This window comes from Aotus nancymaae, unplaced genomic scaffold, assembly GCF_030222135.1.
Source record: "Aotus nancymaae isolate 86718 unplaced genomic scaffold, 86718_ANA_hifiasm-v0.15.2.pri h1tg000158l, whole genome shotgun sequence".
In the NCBI taxonomy this organism is placed as follows: Eukaryota; Metazoa; Chordata; class Mammalia; order Primates; family Aotidae; genus Aotus; species Aotus nancymaae.
The window spans coordinates 982,497-1,002,362 of NW_026988573.1; the positions used below are offsets into that span (position 1 = coordinate 982,497).

At 59.2% G+C, this 19,866-nt stretch overlaps 1 protein-coding gene across 6 annotated transcripts in view; it reads right to left on the reverse strand.

Moving 5' to 3' along the window:
* RALGDS (ral guanine nucleotide dissociation stimulator) overlaps positions 1-19,331 on the reverse strand; it is a 49,979-nt gene extending 30,648 nt beyond the window's left edge. For 2 of the 6 annotated variants that reach the window (XM_021674108.2, XM_012457899.3), the window contains exons 1-2: positions 953-1,503; positions 677-756 (exon numbers count right to left, since the gene is read on the reverse strand). In XM_021674108.2, the coding sequence (XP_021529783.2) occupies positions 677-756; positions 953-1,316 (444 nt within the window). In that variant the 5' untranslated portion in view covers positions 1,317-1,503. Of the gene's footprint in view, positions 1-676; positions 757-952; positions 1,504-19,269 lie in introns of those variants that run through there. The other 4 variants (XM_012457902.3, XM_012457908.3, XM_012457906.3 and 1 more) reach the window with 4 other exon arrangements.
* Between the last annotated feature and the right edge of the window lie 535 nt (positions 19,332-19,866).

The window sequence follows — 19,866 nt, forward strand, 5'->3', positions numbered from 1 at the left end:
GGGAGGCAGGCAGGAGACCCCCACTCATTTGTTCTGGAAGGCTTCCCTGCCCCCAGACCTGAGCTCCTCCATGCCTGGCACCCAGGTACGAGATTTCCATTTTTTTTTTTTTCTTTTTAGACAGAGTCTTGCTCTGTCCCAGGCTGGAGTGCAGTGGCTCGATCTCGGCTCATTATAACCTCCGCCTCCCGGTTCAAGTGATTCTCCCGCCTCAGCCTCCCGAGTATCTGGGATTATAGGAACCTGCCACCAGGCTCAGCTAATTGTTTTGTATTTTTACTAGAGATGGGGTTTCACCATGTTGGCTAGGCTGGTCTTGAACTCTTGACCTCTGGTGATCTGTCTGCCTCAGTCTCCCAAAGTGCTGGGACTACAGGTGTGAGCCACCGCGCCTGGTCACAAGATTTCATTTTAAACTGGGTGCGGTGGTGGGGTGGGGGGGTGCCAACCTGGGTTGCCAACTGTGTTTCATTAAGTAGTGTGGTAAAAAATAATAATATCAACACCACCACTCCCACCATTTCAGAAAAGATACCAGAGGTAACGCTGCCATCGGAAGGAAGGGCAGGCACGAAACGAGTACATCTGGCTTTAAGAATAACTCACTAGCGTGACTACTGGAGTTGCAAACAACAACAACAATTCAACAGCAACACAGCAACACACAACAACTTACTGCCTTGTCCCCGTCCCCGTTTTTCTCATTTTGCTGCAAACCAGACATTGGAAGCCATCGGATGCATCCAGCACACCCATCTGACAAGTGGAAAGACTGAGGCTCAGAGAGAGCAGGGACTTGCCCAAGATCTCACAGGAAAACCCAAGACCTGTGTCTGTCCAGCTGCTCTGCAAAGCCTGCAGGCGCTCCCTCCATCACACTCAGAGCCCCAAACCCAAAGCCCGGAGACGCCAGGGCGAAGTCAGAGGCCAAGAGTCTCAGCTACTTCCTTACCTTCCTGGGACCCTGGCCCGGTAGATGCCCAGTCCCTGGCTGCAAGAGAAGGGCACAGGGCAGGGAGCAGGACAGCAGAGGCAGGGAGGAGGGGGTGAGGGCACGGGCTCCGGATCGTCCCCACAGGCACATCAGGCCCTGGGGCCCAGCGTCCCACCCAGACTCTGCCCCAGCAGCACCTTGCTCCCTGCCCCGCTCCTCTGAGCATCTCACATCCTCTTCCGGTGGCTTTGTGGGCCTCAGGGGGGACCCAGCTGAGCAGGCAGTTCAGGGCCTGGGAGCTCTGCAACTCCAGGGTGAGGACTCTCAGGGGATGTGGTTGGGCATCTGGGGGTGAGGGCCAGGCTGGGCTTGGGGGCATCATTGAAATGGAGCTGGAGGGTTTCAGGGGGGTCCTGGAGCAGCCACCTTCCTGCCTCCCTGTACTCACCCTCCAGCCAGAGCAAGTCACCTCCACTAAAATCCACCAGTTCTGTCCCACCCAGAAGAGAATCCCAAGTCCTCATCTGCCCACAGCCCCTCCTACAACTCCAGCCACCAGCACCCTCTGCTGGGAACCGCACTCTTCCCCCTTGGTCTCAGGACTCAGCCCCCACTCAGAGCGGCCTTCTCCGACCCCTGCCTTAATGCAGCAACACCATCTCTGCCCCAGCCATCCCGTTCCCCATCCTTTTCCATCTGGCACACTTCTTCCTCTACCAGGCTCCAAGGCCCTGTCCCCTGGGACAGTCAGGCATCATCTCTGGTCACTTGTACACAGTGACACTCAACCTTGACCTTTGAGAAACAGCAGAGCCGACCAGGCTATGAACCGGTCAGCCCAGGACTGAAATTCTGACCCCCAGGGACTCTGGAACGCTAGGCCAGTGATTTAGCATCTCTGGGCCTCAGTTTGCTCCTCTGTAAAACGGGAACAAAGGCACTGGAGGATTCCACAAGAACTCGGCACGGGCTTGGCTCATGGTTGTGCCTGGCAGATGTGCAGAGATGACCTCCCACGGCCGCTTGAGTAGTACCGGCCACAGGGTCACATGCCAGCCCCGGTGCCAGGCACATAACAGACATTTGATAAATGTTGGTGGATGCTGCCCCTGTGCCAGGAGTGCCGTAGCCTAATTCCATCCCCGTGAGCAAGGTCCAGATGGCAGTCGGGGGTCTGCCCGGTGCTCAAAGTGCGGCTTGTAACTGGATTCCAGCAGACAGCTCGGGAATGTTTGCTGATGCCGAAGCACACGCAGCCGGGTACTGCAGGGCAGGCCTGGCCCCGGGAGAGGGGACCAGAAAAGAGGGCACTGTCTGGGCAGACGGGCACTGCAAGGCAGACCTGGCCCTGGGATAGGGGACCAGCGAAGAGGGCACTGTCTGGGCAGATGGGCACTGCAGGGCAGACCTGGCCCTGGGATAGGGGACCAGCGAAGAGGGTACTGTCTGGGCAGACGGGCACTGCAGGGCAGACCTGGCCCTGGGATAGGGGACCAGCGAAGAGGGCACTGTCTGGGCAGACAGGAACTACAAGGCAGACCTGGCCCTGGGATAGGGGACCAGCGAAGAGGGCACTGTCTGGGCAGACGGGCACTGCAGGGCAGGCCTGGCCCTGGGAGAGGGGACCAGCGAAGAGGGCACTGTCTGGGCAGACGGGCACTGCAAGGCAGACCTGGTCCTGGGAGAGGGGACCAGCGAAGAGGGCACTATCTGGGCAGACGGGTGCTGCAAGGCAGGCCTGGCCCTGGGAGAGGGGACCAGCGAAGAGGGCGCTGTCTGGGTCCACACTCTTAAAGGGAGAGAAGCCCTGTGCAGACAGGCAGGATCTGAGTGAGGCAGGCGGCAGGGGCTGGTATCTGAGCAGGGATCGAGGCTGTCCCTGACCTCGGCCAGGGGTTGCCAACTGCCTGGCCTTGTGACTGTGGGCATTGGGGGTGTGGTTCGGCCGCCAATCCAGGTTTAACAGGGAGCTCACCACATGGAATTGGGGGCAGGGAGGGCCTTCCCTGAGCCTTGATTTCCTGGTATGCAAAATGTGACCTCTCAGGCCAGCCCTGCAGAAGGGCTCAGCGGGTGACGTGTTTCCTACAGTGTGCGCGTGTTTGGTTGGGCGGCGGGGTGGGGGTGGGGGGCCTTCAAGAGGCCCTGGAAGGAAGCAGTCAACTTTCCTGGTGGGGAACTGGCAGGGAAGTGGCAGGGAAGCAGGCTACCCTGCTAGGTGTATTTGTGAGCTGATGCCTTCGCTTGGACAAGCAGCTCCGGGGTACCAGGCCCTGTGCAGGGCGTCGCATCTCACACGCAAGCTTCCTGTGCTATTCTCGAATAGTCTACCCCAGCCTAGCTTCCCAAGCCCATTACTCCCATGTCTCCCCACCCCCACCTCCAGCACAGGTCAGCCTGGCATCAGGCCCAATCCTGGGGCTACTCCTTTCGGAGGCAGGCTGGGCAGGGCTACCCGGGGGAGTGGGCACTGAGCTTGCTGGGAAGGCCATCGAGGGACTGAGCACAGCAGGCTGTAGGAGGAGCTGCACCAGCTGCCACTCAGAAATGCAGAAACGCGGGAGCCCCCAGGAGGTGGTGCCAGCAGAAAGGAAGCAGCAAGACCATGTACCCCTCCTCCCACCCACGTGGTCCCTGGCCCTGCCTCTGCCACCGGCCTAGGGGAGAGCAGGGTCTTTGTTCCCTGCCGGCCAGCCTACCACGTGATGCGCCACATCACTGTCACTGCCTGGAACGAAGACTGCCAAGGAGAGCCCAGGCACTGGGGCCTGGGGGTGAGGACAGTTAGGGGAGCTGCTCCTGCAGCGCCCCCACCCCAAGTCTGGCTGCCTTGAGAGTCTGGCCCAGTGAGAGCCATACACGACATAAACATTTCCAGCTATGAGTGAAGCTCACGACAGCCCTGACCCCAGGCTTCTCCCAGGACACACGACCTGCCAGCGGTCCCACAGTGTTCTGCCCAGCACACCAGGTGGCCCTGCGATAACACACCTGGCCACACGCACAAGCCCAGGGTAGCGAAACCCAACCCACAGGCACCTTGCTAGGTGGGGGCAGGCCCTGGATGGGTTAGAGGCCCATTGTTTACAAACACCGTGCAGCTGTCGCTGGGAGCTGTGACTCAGAGCCAGAGCGATGACTCCTCACAAAGCTGTTTGCTCGGCACCACATCCTGTCCAGGAAGCAGATAGCAGAGACCGAGGCCTGGCTTTTGCTCCTCTTTCCTGCTGCCGACTTGACTCAGGGACCTGCTGACCGGACTCAGTGTCCAGCTGGGGTGACACTCCAGCTCCCCTCCTCCTGGCTTCCGGGAACCTGAAGCCCTGTCAAGTGGCTCAACACACACTCAGGCCCGGTTGGCTCCGCTAGGTAGGGATGGTGCTGTGGCTGTGCACCAGACGGATCGAGCCTCTGGAGGGGCACTTATGCCTGGCATCCCCTCCCTCTTTGGCTCTGACTAGGAGACTCCCAAGGACCAGGGCACCACTAATGCCTTTCACTGTGCAGCCCAGAGGCAATTCTTGCCCACATTCAGAAGTCTGGGAGGCAGGATCAACTCCTGACACCCCTTCGTCCTCTAGAGCCTAGTCTGCCACTGCCTTTAGCACCCCTCGGTGGGGACAAAGCACTTTTCCAGACAGCATCTGCCAGAAGGATGAAGCCACAGTCATCATCTCTGTTGTGAAACTGAGAAAACTGAGGCCCAGAGAGGGTGAACAACTTGCCTGAGGTCACACAGCATGTTAGTGCCGAGGACAGGTGTAAGTCCAGCCCCCAAGGCTGTTTGCTTTCCTCTACTCTGTTCCAGATTAAGGATTACAAGCAGATTTGTTCCTGGCAGCACAGACTCGAGGCTGCTGGGTCCCTGTCTCTGGGGTGGGTGGTCTGTCTCCTGCAGGAGGCCCAGGCTGGGGGCTCTGACTTCCATTTCTGCTGATCACTGCTGCCCCCAACCTGGTGCCTACACCTGAGTCAACAGCCCCCTGACAATTTCTGCTACTCACTGCCATGCCGATGTGGGTATCATTTCATCATCATGACACGTGAGGCAGGGTTTACAGGCGAGTTTCAGTACAGAAGCTCAGAGATGGCACAAACTTATCCAAAGCCACACAGAAGAGCAGAGCTTCCAATCCTGTCTGGCTTGAGACTGCGCTCCCAGCCGCTCCTTCCTGCAAACTCCCAGCTTTACATAAAGACTCAAAGGTGATGTTATAGTCACGGTGCCCTTCTAAGGCCAGGGTGCAAGTATCTCAATGGCCACTGGTTCACAGGAGGGCCCCTGTGTGTGGTGGGGAGGCAGAGCCTCAGAGTGACTTCTGGGAGGCTACGCACCCCAATGAGGAGGCCCTTTCCCCTGCTCCAGGCTGGGGAGACCCAGGGACTCCCAGGAGCAGCAGAGCCACGGGACGCACCTGCCACAGCATGTGGAAGGTGGGCCACCCCCGGAGCGGGGAGAGAAAGGCAAAGAAAGGCTGTGCTTATTTTGGCAGCTGGCACTTGGCACCACCCCAGGCAGGACAGTAATTCAGCGACTGGCTGATTCACCCACCACAGGGCTCCCCTGCACTGGCTGCCTGCCCGCCGGCCCCTATTGCCAGCCCACTGAGTCACACAGGTTGCCAAGAAGCTGAGGATCCGAGAATCTAGTCTCTGCCCCAGCCACTCCCATTGGCTTTAAGCCTAGCAGGACCCAGCCCTGCCAAGAGCACCACAGCTCCCCTCCTCCACCCTGCCTGCCCCCAGGTCCAGCTCCAGGAGGAACCCAACGTCTAAGTGTAAGGATCCAGGTAGCAGCTGGGAGCTGGGGCCTGCGGTGTCGAGTCTGGGGCCAAGCCCTCATCCTGTCACTTCCTGGCTGGGTGGAACTGGGTGAGCCAGGCAGGTACCTTTCCCTTGCTGAGCCTTAATCCTGGCCCATAAACAAGAATCATCTCTGCCTCAAAACCACTGTGTGCTGAAATGAAACACGGGATGCGAAGCACTCAGGATAGGGCCTGGCACATGCTCCGTATCAAAACATGGCACCCCAAGGTGGCATCCTCTGCAGGGAAAAACCAGTGTTCTTTTTTTTTTTTTTTTGAGATGGAGTTTCACTCTTGTAGCCCAGGCTGGAGTGCAATGGCGTGATCTCGGCTCACCGCAACCTCTACCTCCTGGGTTCAAGCGATTCTCCTGCCTCAGCCTCCCAAGTAGCTGGGATTACAGGCATGTGCCACCATGCCCAGCTAATTTTGTATTTTTCGTAGAGATGGGGTTTCTCCATGTTGGTCAGGCTGGTCGCGAACTCCTGACCTCAGGTGATCCACCCGCCTCAGCCTCCCAAAGTGCTGGGATTACAGGCATGAGCCACTGCACTCGGCCTCAGTGTTCTTATTTTGAATTCAAGGCTGGCTGATACTTCTATAAAATGCAACCGAAATGCCACAGCAATGTCAACTACCATAGAATTTCTAAACAACGTCAATTTCTCTACTGAAGTAGATGAGGATCAGTAACAGTTTGTAGCCTCCACCGTCTGCAGAGCACAGAGGGGGCCTGGGTCACAACCACGTTCACACAGCCAGCCCACGCGAATTTACTAAGCACCTGCTCAAGCGCCAGCAATAGACCAGGAACAAAACATAAAAATCACCTTTGGCCTGGGTCATAATAAATAAAATGCATGTTTGCAAACAGGAATGCTGCAGAAGGTAAAAATCAGAACAGGGAAGGATGATGGGCCCGTGGGGCAGGAGCAGATGCTAGAGCTGCAGACAGGCCAGGAAAGCCGAGGGGCAGCGTGGGTAAGGCTGGAAGGAGGGACGTTAAAACAATTCACCTAGGCCAAGTGCAGGGGCTCACACCTGTAGTCCCAGCCCTTTGGGAGGCTAAGGTAAGTGAATCACTTGAGGTCAGGAGTTTGAGACCAGCCTGGTTAACATGGTGAAACCCTGCATCTACTAAAAATACAAAAAAACTAGCTGGGCATATTGGCAAATGCCTGTAATCCCAGCTACTCAGGAGGCTGAGGCAGGAGAATTGTTTGAAACTGGGAGGTAGAGGTTGCAGTGAGCTAAGATCATGCCGCTGCACTCCAACCTGGGCAACAGAGCAAGGTTCCATCACAAAACAAAACAATACAAAATAAAACAAAACCCACATAATTCACCTACTATGGGGTCCTTTTATGCTCCCATATTGGGCTCTAAGCCCTCTGGGGGCAACAGCCACAGCTGTCCTGTTCACCCTTCCATATCCAAGTGCCCAGAATGATGTCCGGCCCATAGTGAGTCCTCACAACTGCTAACAGGTCCACGGATGAAGACACCAGTTAGATATACGAGCGCATACCATCACCATCACCATCGCCATCACACAAGCAGAGAGCGCACTGGCCCTCTGACCCGGTGTCCCTGCCCTCTTTTGAAAATTAGAAGGGTCATATGAAATCATCATTAAGAAAGCACTAGGAAAATAAAATATAAATTTATATTTTAAAAAATCTATTTATCTATCTATCTATCTATCTATCTATCTGTCTGTCTATCGATAGATAGCCGGGCGAGATGGCTCATGCCAGTAATCCCAGCACTTTGGAAGTTCAAGGCGGGTGGATCACTTAAGCCCAAGAGTTTGAGGCCAGCCTGGGCAACATAAGAAGACCTGGGCAAAACGAGACGACCCATCTCTACAAAAACGACAAAAATTAGCAGGGTATGGTGGCATGTGCCTGTAATTCCAGCTACTTGGGAGGCTGAGGCATGAGAATCGCTTGAACCTGGGAGGTGGAGGTTGCAGTGAGCCGAGGCTGCTCACTTGGATGATGGAGTGAGACTGTCTCAAAAAAAAAAAAATATATATATATATATATATTTTTTTTTTTTTGAGGGGTGGTGCCCCGTGCCAGGGACACTGTGTGACTGGTGCTACCATCAGCCTGCTGCCTGCCTGAAGGGGCTGAGGGCCTGGGAAGTGGGGCTGCCCTTTCCTAGGGGGACCTCCAGCTGCCCTGGCCTCTGGAGAGGGCACGGGGACCTGGCTGGCTGCCAGGAGGTGGCAGTGCTGGTGCCTGCTGCCCGTGTGCGTGTGCGTGTGTGTGTGTATGTAATTGGAGGTGAGCTTTTTCTTTTCGTCTTGATGAGGGCAGTTTGTAAGATCCTTGAGAGCAGGGACTCTGTTGCCTGGGTACTGATGCCTGAAACAGCATCCAGCACACAGCAGGCTCTCCATAAATGCCTGGATGGACAAGTGGACTCTAAAATATTCAGAGGTTCTTGTGGGAAGATCACCAGAGAGCTTCTCGGAGGAAGCAATGAGGCTGGAGAGGAGCCTGAGGGAGGGCGGAGAGGCAGGGCCAGGAAGGGTGGGGTCGCCTCTGCTCACCTGGCTCCCTCCCATTAAAGCGCTTTCCAGGTAGCCATGCTGAGGACAGAGGCAAGCCCAGGCGGGAAGTGCAGAAGAGGGAGGCAGCAGGCTTTCCAGGAAGCAAGAGCCTTTTTTCTTAGAAGCAGGGCCCTGGAGGTTCCCAGAAGCCAGCCTGCCCTGGGAAGGTGGAGGAGGTAGGAGGTGGTTAGGTCGGCCCTGGTTTAACATAGGGGATTTCCCTTCCTAAATCCTGGCTCGGGAACAGCTCTTGGGGAATGGGTCTCTGTCCATGGGTAAGTAGAGGTTGCTCCAGTGTGGGCAAAGAGACCCCTCCCCAAGGCACAGCCGTGGCTGGTGAGGGGGGATGGGGGCTGAGCCCACAGTCAGGGCCCTGTGCCCAGCAGGCCCTGGTCACCCGGTGCATTGGGGCCAGGGGAACCAGGACAAACGGGCTCTTGTGGTTGGGAGGCTGCCTGCTGTGCCAGGGACACTGCGTGCCCGGTGCCGCCACCAGCCTGCCGCCTGCCTGAGGGGGCTGAGGGCCTGGGAAGTGGGGCTTCCCTTTCTGCAGGGGACCTCCTGAGCGGAGAGGGCACAGGGCCTTGGTCGGCTGCCAGGAGGTGGCATGGCTGGTGCCCGCTACCCTCTTTCCCACAGTCCTTTGCCTGCAAGAAGTTCCCCAGGGCTAGAGAAGAGCAATGTCTTGGGACTCTAGGGCCCTGGGCCTGAGGGGCACTGCCCTGTCCCTCCCTCCTGCCACCCACTGTCCCGTTAATCCCTGGGCTTGGCTCCTCCCCTGGTAGGCAAGGCTAGAGGGCCTCTCTTCTCTGCCTCACCTGGGATGCCTGACAAAAGACATCAAGACACCAGCTGCCCTCCCCTGCCCAGGGACCCTCGAAAAGCTGCTCAGGCCTCCATGCCAGCATGACAGTGGGCAGTTGGGTATGCCAGGCCGTGGCTAAGCAGCTTCCAGCTACCACAACCCTGTGAGCTGGGCCCAGCTGTCAACCCCGTAACAGAGGAGAAAGCTGACACTCAGCCTTCCTCACTCATGGTCGCGGCTCAGGCCTGCTGCCTTTTTTTGTTTTTTGTTTTGAGACAGAGGCTCACTCTGTCACCCAGGCTGGAGTGCAGTGGTGCGATTCTCAGCTCACTGCAACCTCTGCCTCCCGGGTTCAAGCAATTCTCCTGCCTCAGCCTTCTGAGTAGCTGGAATTACAGGTGTGCCATCACACCCGGCCAATTTTTGTATTTTTAGTAGAGACAGGGTTTCACTGTGTTGGCCAGGCTGGTATCAAACTCCTGACCTTGGGTGATTCACCCACCTCGGCCTCTCACAATGCTGGGATTACAGGCGTGAGCCACCTCGCCCAGCCAGGCCTAGTGCTTTAAAAAGGGAAAATGCAAACCCCACACACACTGCCAGTGGCAATGTGCTCTCCCTCCCCAAGCACCAGCCATGTGTCCCCACAAGCAGCCACCTGTACCCCTTCATGTATGTACTCCCTCAGCCACCGTCAAGCTTGTCACATCCGAGCGCACGCACGCTGCAGGCACATGTGGTCACCCAAAGGCAGAGAGATGCCCCCACCCCCAACACACACAAGCACCCCACAGCACTCCACAGCACACGGCCCCCGCCCCTGCAGGCCCAGCAGCCCCAGATACATACCCTGCTCCCTGCACATCTGCCAGACAGCGATGGCCACCCCAGCATCCCCAGACCCGAGAGCACACTCCCTCAGGGCTGCAGAGAGGGGGACGAGGCAGGGCTCCATGCAGGGGCTCCCTGGCCCCAGCAGCTGGGAAGAAACCACCTCATGGAGTCCTGAAGACTGGCAAGTGTCTGTTTGGAGAGGGCAGGGGGGCCAGGCAGGCAGTGCTGCCAGCTGGGCCCTTCCACACTGGGCACTACCCACCTGCCCGCTACCCCCAGCTGTCCCCTCCCCAGCCAGCTAGGGCCTGGGGCCAGGTGAACTGCTTCAACCTTGAACTCCAGTCCAACTGGGCAGCCAAGGCCTGGCACTGAGCCTCAGGGAAGAAGCAGGTCGGGGGGGAAAGTGAGACGTATGGCCTATGGCCCCTACTCAGCTCCTCTAGGCCACAGTCCCCTACCTGGAAAAACCTGTGGATTCAACTGAGGGCCTGCAAGTGTCTCTGCCTTCCGCCCACACCCTGGCTCCCCAAGGGCAGCCGCAGCTGGTGGGGCATTGGCCATCTGCCTTCTGTGAAGGGGAACGGACATCGGCTGCCACCCGCGGAGGGCCCGCCCATGCAGTGCTGGGACCTTAGGAGCATCTCACACCGCACCACATCCACAGGTCCACAGAGGAGGCAGTGGGGGTGGGTGCAGAGGAGTTAGGGAACCCACTTGTCTGGGTCCCCTGAGGCCAAGCCAGGGCTCCCGGCCCCCCTATCAGAATTCTATCCCCTTGACCTCTAGTCAGCCCAGACTTCCCTGGGGCTGCTGTTCCTGGTGCTAATCAGGTAATTCATCAGTTAATCATGTGGTCTTCTTGACAGATAAGTGCTACTCAGGGCTGGGATTCTCCCTCCCTGCAGCCACAGCCCAGCACGGGTGGGATGGGAGCAAGCATCCCTTTGGAATGGATTCAGGTCAGGTGGTAGCAGCCCCCAGGGCTTAAATACCTTCCACCACCCTCCCCAGGGTCTCACCCTCCCAGTTCTGAGCTTGACGTTACAGCCAAAGGGCACCCCCCACACACATCTGGGCTCAGGACAAAGTCCCAAGGTGAGCAGGTGCCGGAGGTGGGGGAAGTTCCTGGACTCAGGGCCTCTGGTTGGCCAAGGATGTTTTCTTCTTTCTCTCCACTAGACAAGCCCACCCGCTCCCCGCCTTCCTCCCTTGGTACACAAAGGTCAGACAGGTGCACCTGACCTCTCAGGTGGTGTCTAGGGGAGAGGCCCTGCACCCTCCCCACGGGAGCCCTTTCTGGACCCCAACCCAGATAGAGGGAAGGACTGGGGTGCCCTCCAGCAGGCGGTGGGTCCTGGCACCCTTATCCTGCCCAGAAGGACTGGGCAGCTCAATTAATTATGCACCCACCGGGCAGAGCAGGGAGGGGAGGCCAACATGGGGCAGGGGGTGGGAGGGTCCTTGCTGTGGCAACCACACAGGGCGGGTGGGACCGCGGGCCTGCACCTTCCTGCCCACTGGCTGAAGTGGCCTCCTGCCGCCCGTTCCTCGATGCTGGGTTAGGAGCTTGCCACGTCCACCCGCCTTCTTGGCATGGCATCTGGCATGAATGAGGGCAGGGGCTGCATGTATCTTGGGCTGTGGGCTGGTAGCTCCCTGCCACTGTCTGTGCTGCCCCCTGCCCTGCCCCTCCTCCTGTGGCACTCCAACTGGGGGCATCTGGGCAGGGTCCCCATGGGATCACCCTGAGCCCAGCTAATGACCCCCAAGTGAACATACAAGCCCAAGTGAACATCAACTCCGGAGATGGGGCAAGGGAGGCTCAGAGGGGTGAGGCCATGGCCCAGGGTCATACTGTGAGCAAGTGATCAGGGTCAGACTGGTATCCTAGCTCTATGAGAGCACTGGGAAAACCCAGAGGGTGGTCACCAACAGTCCTACCCTCGCTGCCATCCCCAGAGAGAACATCTGAGACAACCGGGTCTCACAACCTTCTCATCCCCAAAGTCCAACCCGCTGGGCAGTCTGGCCCCACCTGCCTTCTCCCCACCATTCTGCTACCCTGCCCTTTCCCAGAATCTGGGGCTCCACCTCCCTGCTTCCAGGCTGGACACCCCTCATCCGTGTCCTCACCTCGGCTCCCGCAATGCCCGGGTCTGGGTGCAGGGTAGACACCTACAAACTAAGGCAGCCCCTTTGAAAGTTCAGAGGGCAGGGTTTCCTTACATCCTCACGGCAACTGCGGGGACCTCAGGGCAGACAGGGAGGCTCAGAGGGGTCCTGTGCTTCTTCTAGGATGCTGGGGAATAAGTGCTGAGCTGTAATGCAGACCCAGGTGTCCTGCTCCAAAGCCACCCACCTCATCTGAGGACCGGCGGCCTGATGACCGAGATGGATGCTGGCAAGTGAGGAGGAAGGGCTGGCCTGGTCTCCTCACTCTCCTGCCCCAAGGCCCCAGTAGGTGACATAATTCACAGGGCAATGTTTATGCACTGAACGGTGAACACATAGGCAGAGGGGTGGATGGGCCACCAATGGGGAAACCAAGGCCAGGAAGGAGGGACACAACAAGGTCACGTGGTCAGTTGGTATCAAAGTTGGCCTAGAACCACAGTCCCCTGTTCCGTTGCTCTACCCAGCCCAGCCGCAACCTGGCATGCCTTCCTGCCCCAGGTCAGGGAGCCCATGGCTGCAGGGCGGCAAGGCACAAGGGACCACGCGTGGCCCCACACACTCTGGCTGTGCCTTCTGACCTCGTGTTTTCTGATGTTCTGCCACTATCACCTCTCACTCAGGTATCCAGGAAGTGGCCTCTGTTGCTAGGGGACTGGCCTGATGCCGGGTGGCTGGCGGGGTGGGGAGATGGGGAGGGGGGAGTGGACTGGGGTGTCCCTCAGGAAGGATCCAGTGGGCGGAGGCGGCCAGGTCCCATCTCAGGTGGAGGTGGAGGCACTTCAGCCATGAGAAGTGCCTGAGCAAACAGCAGACCAGGGCCCTTCCTCCCCCGGCTCTAATCAAAGTCTCCGCATTTTCTCTTTCAGCCCCGGAGTCTTCTCTGCGGGCCAGGGGCGGGTATGCACTGGCGGGGGTTGGGGGTGAGCCATCGGAAAGCCCATTGGAAAGCCCCGGCCCTGAGTCTTCCCGCAGGCAAGTATTTTGGGGCCCAGCAGTTGCCAAGCAACTGCTCTGGGTTGCCATGGAAACACTCCCTTTTTCCGGGGCTTGTCATTTTTAGGGGGATGCCACGATGCTTCCCATGCCCTTTCCTCTCCACTTCTTCACCCTGGCTTGGCTGCCCTAGGAAGGGATACTGGGGGTCCATAAGCTCACCCCCCACCCCTGTAGGGGGCCCACACACCCTCGCCCTAAGACTCTTTAAGCCTCCAGAATCAAGAACCCCCAAAATGCAGAGCCCAAACTCCAAGGCCTTCATTAGAGCAGGGAGACGGCAAAAGGGACTCATTAGCTCTGTTTACGTCTCCTTGCTGACATTAACCACTACCTGGGGCCTGGGACCTCCCAGCCCCACCCTGCCCGGCCCTGATGTTGGAAGGCCACTGTAATAGGAAGGAATGCAGTCCTGGTGCCACGCCCTTCCCAGGCTTGTGTACACACAGGGAGGGGCCATTGCTAAACTGCCACTCCCTAGCTGTAGCAGTCCCTTCGCCTTCCAGTGCCTCGGTTTCCCCACCTGGAAGTGAGGATGGCAGTGGTACTTATCTCGCAGAGTGCTGGGCAGATACAAGGGACACTTTAGCACAGGCCTATGGGCTGGCTATCATCACCAGGTACATCCGCAGCACGGGACAGAGATGCAGGGATGGCCTGGGAAGGAGCGTGGAGCGTGGCCCTGTGGCTAGTGTGCAACGGTGACTGACCACACCGCTGACGGCAGAGTGGCCACTGAATCCTTGTCCCCAGGCTCCCAGCCCACGCCTTCTCCACAAGACCTGTCTGCCTCATCCCCTATCCTGCAGCCCTTCTCATGGCCCTGACCCTTCCACAGGAGCCAGGGTGCCCCCGACAGGCCAGGCCCCCAGCGCCAGCCAGGCATACAGAGGCAAATATCTGCTGTGCCAATTAATCATAGAACCAACTGTCAAGGACTAGCAGCCTCAGGGGCGGGCCTGGTAGCTGGGTGAGGGCCTTGTGCTGGAGGCCAAGGCCAGCGGATCGCTTGAGACCAGGTGTTTGAAACCAGCCTGGGTAACATGGTGAAACTCTGTCTTTACAAAACAATCCAAAAATTAGCTGCGAACGTTAGCGTGCACCCGCCACACCCCCTACTCTGGAGGCCTGAGCCCAGGAGGTCGAGGCTGCAGTGAGCCATCATTGCACCCCGCACTGCGGCCTGGGCCACACAGCAAGACCCCGTCTCTGACAAAAAGAAAAAAAGGAAAGGCTTCCACTCCTGGGCCAGCGGACTGTGCACGCTGCTCCCTTTCACCCCTGCGACTCCTGGCAGGGACCTGACCCCTCCTCCTCAGCCCCACACTGCCCCACCCCCTTGTATATCAAAGGGCCCTCTGAGGGGCGTGCTGACCCCCAGCAGGAGCCTGAGGCAGGGGCTGGGGCTGGAGTTGGGGGGAAGATCCCTGCAACAGACAGCCTACTGTGCCCAGGGCTGCCTTCTGAGCACCCGCAGAGCTGGGCCAGCGGCCCTGCAGTAACAGGAGAGCTGTTTGCAAACAGCAGGTGTCATCAGCCGCAGGGCTCTGGAGAGGCCTCAGAAGGGCCGGCTCAGCTTGCAGGCAAGGAACCCAGTGACAGGCAAACTCCTGGCCCCTGTGGGCTGGGCTCCTGCAGCGGCCCAGGTCCCCTATCCCCCGTCCCTGCCTTTCCGTTCTTCTGACACCAGGGTCTGCACACCAGGGTCCTCCTCGCCATCCCTGTCACCTCCTTGGCACCCCACCAGCCTCCGACTCAAAGTCGCCACTCAGTCGCCCTGCCTCAGCCCCGCCTGGTTTGATTTCCTCCCGTGTGTGTCACCCGTGAAATGGCCGTGCCCCTGGCCTGCTTACAGCTGTACGCGGCTCCTCGCAACCCAAAGGCTAGACCTTTGTCTGCAGCAGCTCCGCGCCAGGCTGGGCGGCCGCACGGGAGGGCACAGCGCCACCTGCTGGTGCTGCTGCCGGAACGCGCCAAACTGGGGAGTAGGCGGGCTCCGCTCGCACCTGCCCCACACCCCCTAGCTGGTGGTTGAGTTCCTAGGAGGTCCTCAGACTCCCCGCTGCTCCCCTAGTCCCCGTAGGCACGCGGATACCCGGCCTTTGGGAGGGGAATCATTCTCAATACTCCTGTTACAGGTTGAACTGTGTCCCCCAAAAGGACTCCTGGCACCCGTGAATGAGATCTTACTTGGAAACTGGTCTGTGCGGATGGAATCCGGATGAGGTCATACTGGATTAGGATGGGCGCTAATCCAATGACTGCTATCCTTACGATAACTGGGAAAATTGGGCAGACACACACAGGTGGCCATGTGATGATGAAGGCACAGTTTGGAGTCACACGTCTACAAGACCAGGAACTAATGCCAAGGACACTGGCAGCCACCGGAGGTTGGAAGACACAGGAAAGGACCCTCTCTTAGAGACTTCAGAGACCGCAGGGCCTTGCTGACCCCTGGATTTGGGCCTCTGGCCTTTAGAACTGTCAGAGAATAAATCTCTGTTGTGTCACTTTGTGACAGCAGCCGGGAAACTGACCCGATAGACACTGGCCCCAATCATCACCCTCTGCGCCATCACCACACCTCCCCTCCTGGAATCAGCCGTGACCACAGGACACCTCCTTCTGGAATCTCTCTGTGCCCACCCACTCCCCAGATGAGCACCGCCCCTTCCCCTGGGAACTCCCCGGACTATGTTATCACCTCCTCTGGCATGGCCTGGGCCCAGGAGACAGATAAGAAATGAACGAACGCATCCCGTCCTTTGCTACTTCGTCATATTCACATGTTCGTAAAAATCAAGTGACAGCAGCGCTGGGGGTTAAGGAAATGGGGAGGGCGATGGCAGGTGTATGAGGGGGCCCAAGGGGCACTTCCAGGTACTCACAGCCACCCTGGGAGCTGGGACAACCAGCCACTGTGTGCTCAGGCTCCCAGCCCCTGAGGCTCAGAGAGGAAAAGCCATCTGGGTCACCAAGCTCCTCCCTCTTGCCAGCTCTGCGACCCCAAACCAGTCATTGTGCCTTTCAGGGCCTCCCCAGTCTCCCAACCTGCACAGTGGGGATGGTTCTAACATCTACCTCCTGGGGACATCACCGTGCTAATGTGAGACAGTACTACAAAACGCGTCAGCCACCGCACGGCCGACTTAGAGGTGGAAGAGTTAGGAAGGGAAGGGGTCTTCAGTGACAGCAGGGCCCTGCTAGCTCCTGGATTTTGGACCTCTGGCCTTTATGACTATGAGAGAAGAAACTTCTCACAGGGCCGAAACGCAGCTGGGAATACAACTCTGGCTGGGCGCTGGTGCTGTGATCTAGGGAAAGTCACTCCATTCTTGGTCTGGTTTTCTAGTCTGCACCACGAAGGGGTTGAAAATTAAGCAAAAATCAGATATCAACCCCTGTGGCATATGGGAGCACCTTTCAGTGGCTTCCAATATGTTTGTTTGTTAATTTATTTATTTATTGAAAGGTCTGGTTCTGTCGCCCAGGCTGGAGTGCAGTGGCATGATTTTGGCTCACTGCAACCCCAGCCTCCCAGGTTCGAGTGATTCTCCTGCCTCAGCCTCTGGAGTAGCTGGGATTACAGGTGCCCGCCACGACACCCAGCTAATTTTTTTTTTTTTTTGTAGAGAGGGTTTTATCATGTTGGCCAGGCTGGTGTTGAACTCCTGATCTCAAGTGATCCACCCACCTTGGCCTCCCAAAATCCGAGATTACAGGTGTGAGCCACTGCACCCGGCCTCCATTATGTTTAGAATCAGGCCTGACTGCTTGCTCTCAGCCACTGTCCCAGGCAGCTTCCACACCAGCTCCAGAGATCCCTGCCTCCTGGTACAGAAGTTGCTGAGTGATCTCCTCCCTCCAAGGGTGACTAGATTTAGTGACTGGGCTTCTCACTAGCAGAATACAGCACGAGTGATGCGAGATCACTTCCAAGATTGACAAAAAACTACGACTTCTGTCATGCTCGTTTGCTCTGGGTTTCCTTCCTACCCTCGCCGCTCACTCTGGGGAAGTGAGTTCTGATGCCCTGAGCTGCCTGCCCTACACAGAGGCCCACACAGCAGCGAACCAAGGGAAGGCCCCGGCCAACAGTCACAGAGAAACTGACACCCTCAGTCAAAACTGAATCCTGCCAATGACATGTGAATGGCCTGGGGGCAGGTCCTGCCCAGTCCAGCCACAGATGAGACCCCGGCCCCAGCCTCCCTTGAGACCTGGAGGCAGAGGCACCCAGCTGAGCAGCCCTGGAACCGGGTGCACAGAAATCGAGCAATGATCAGCGTCCGCTGCTGGAAGCTGTGTTACGTAGTGTTGTCACACAGCTGTCTCCAGGCCCGGGGCTGCCCCTCCCGCCCCCAGCTCACTTGGGCCACACTGGCCTCCTTTCTCACTCCTCTGGCCAAACTCACTTCTGCCTCCCAGCCCTGCCTGCTGAGGCTTCTCCAGTACACTGCCCCAGACTCGTGCAGGGCTGGCCCCCGCTTTGACATCTGTCACGGCACAGATGTCCCCTTAGCAAGGCCTCTCAGGCCCCCACAAAGCAGGCCCCAGCCCCCGCTGGCAGCACCAGCATTATTTTCGCTGCAGCACTTGCTTTTCCCTTTCTTTGCCCGTTTGCTTTTATGCCCTGTCAATCACCCCTCCAGACTGCCAGCTCCGGAGGGCAGGCCCACCTGGGTCATTTTCAGAGCCACGCCCAGGCCCAATGCTGCGCCCAGGGTGAGTGCTTGGGCACACCTGCTGAAGGAAAAGAGGAGGCTCTCGGAGCCCCCTCCTGCCTCTGAGCAGCCAACTTTGTGGAGAGGGACGCTTGTAATGGGGGAGGGGTGCGTTGGGTGGAGGCCGGGGTCTCCCACAGAGACCTTGTGGGGCTCTCCCCGGCTCCAGTTGCTCCATGGAGCACAGTGGGCACTGCCTCCCCCTGGTGGCCGGCACTAGCACAGCATCCTCAGGCAGAAAACCCAGAAAACAAAACACACACCTTTGTTTGGGTGTTGTCAAGGTAGCAGCTCTCCTGGGTCCCAGGGGGCCAAAGGAGAGGAACCTGCAGTCTCTGGGGGTAATTCAAGGAGCCTCAGAAGCTTCATTTGCTCCCCTCTTTCCCTCTGCTGGCCCTGGGGTGTCCAGTTCACTCATGAGGCCTCCTCACTCCAATCAGGGCAAGGCTCTGGCCCCACTTCCAAACAAGAACCCTGAGGCTCCAGCAAGGACAGTCTTGTTCCAGAAGAGTGGTCCAGTGCTTGGCCAGGCTCTGCACCCCCCTGGCTTCTCTAGCTCAGAAGGATCTCCAAGAAGGCATTTTCCATAGACCTCGGTGGGTAGGGGGGACATCCCCAATGGAGACCTAAGGCCGACACATCTAGAGCCTGTGAGACCCTTGGGGTCACCCAGCCGAACTTTCCAATTTATAGAGCAGGAATCTGAGGCTTCCTTTCCTATAGTCCCGTCTGCACCGAAGGGGTCTTTTCCTACTTCCAAGTGATCACAGTGGCAAACAGAGAACCCCACAATCTGTCATCTCCAGGCTCCCCTGGGTGGCTCCAGCCCAGACACACCCTGGGAACCTTGGGGGAACCCCTGCCCATCAGCCTGGCGTGTGTCCCCCCTGGCCCCCGTGCCGTGGCCCCGAGCATGTTGCTGGGGACTGGATGCCCCTGCGCACGGCAGAGCAGCCCCTGCCCTCTTTCTTCTTTCCCCATCGCCACCTCCCCAGCGACCCGTCCTACTCTGAGCCCCAGGAAGTGCGTGGTATGTGTGTCTGCGTGTCCATGCGCAGGCTTGCGCCTGTGCGTGCGCGGAGATGCCCAGGCAAAAGAGCCCACATGAGAGGAGGGCAGGGGTCCCCGGGATCTTAGGGGCTGTCAGTCCCAAAGCAGACCCCATGGGAAGGGTGAGCCGAGCCCTGCCTGGCCTGAGGCCGGAACCCTCCCTTCTCCTCTGGACTCCGCCCACTTCGTGTGCCCGGGGCCAGTCCCTGCCCCTCTCCTGTCCTCAGTTTCCCTACTGTCCCGGGCGGGGTTGGATCGCGGAGCTGCGTCAGCGCGCGCTCAGTGTGGACGCGGCGCCGGGCTCCCTCTCCACGGTGGGTGTGGGCGGGGGCGTGCGGTCCTCCCTCCACCCGCGACGCTACGCGGGGCCCCGGCCGGGCACTCACCTGGCAATCTACCATCATCCTCAGCCTCTGCGGCTCATCGCCGGCCCCAGGGCGGGGCCCGGGGCTGGCAGAGGCCGCTCGCCTCGGCCCGCGCGCGGCGCAGGGGTGCGCCCGGCTGCGGGGCTCATGGCGCGGCCTCCGGTCCCCGCCGGGCCCAGGGCTCCGCGGCCCTCGCTGCCGCCCCGGCCGCCGCCAGCGCCGCTCCCATTGTCTGCGCCGCGCCGCGCTCCGGCCTCTCGGGCCCCGCTGCTCGGTTCCGCCCCGGCTCCCGGGGCTCGGGCCGGGGTGGGCGGGGACAGCCGCGGCCCCGCCCCAGCCCGCTCGCAGGTGCGAGGGGCGCGCCCCGCCGCGCGAGCTCGGGGGCGCGCTCCGGGGCGCGCTCAGGCCTCCCTCCCGCGGACGGACGCTAGTGGTCCCCGCGCGGGGCAGACGGGCCTGGTGTCCAAGGCCGGGCGCGCACACGGGGCCTGCACGGGACCGCGGATAGCGCGTGCACGTCACCCCGCCTCGCCGCGCGCACGCGCCACGCACCAGGCGCTGTGTGCGGCCGATCTCACGTGTCCCTCCGCCTCTGCCGCCTGCTCAGTGCTCCCCACC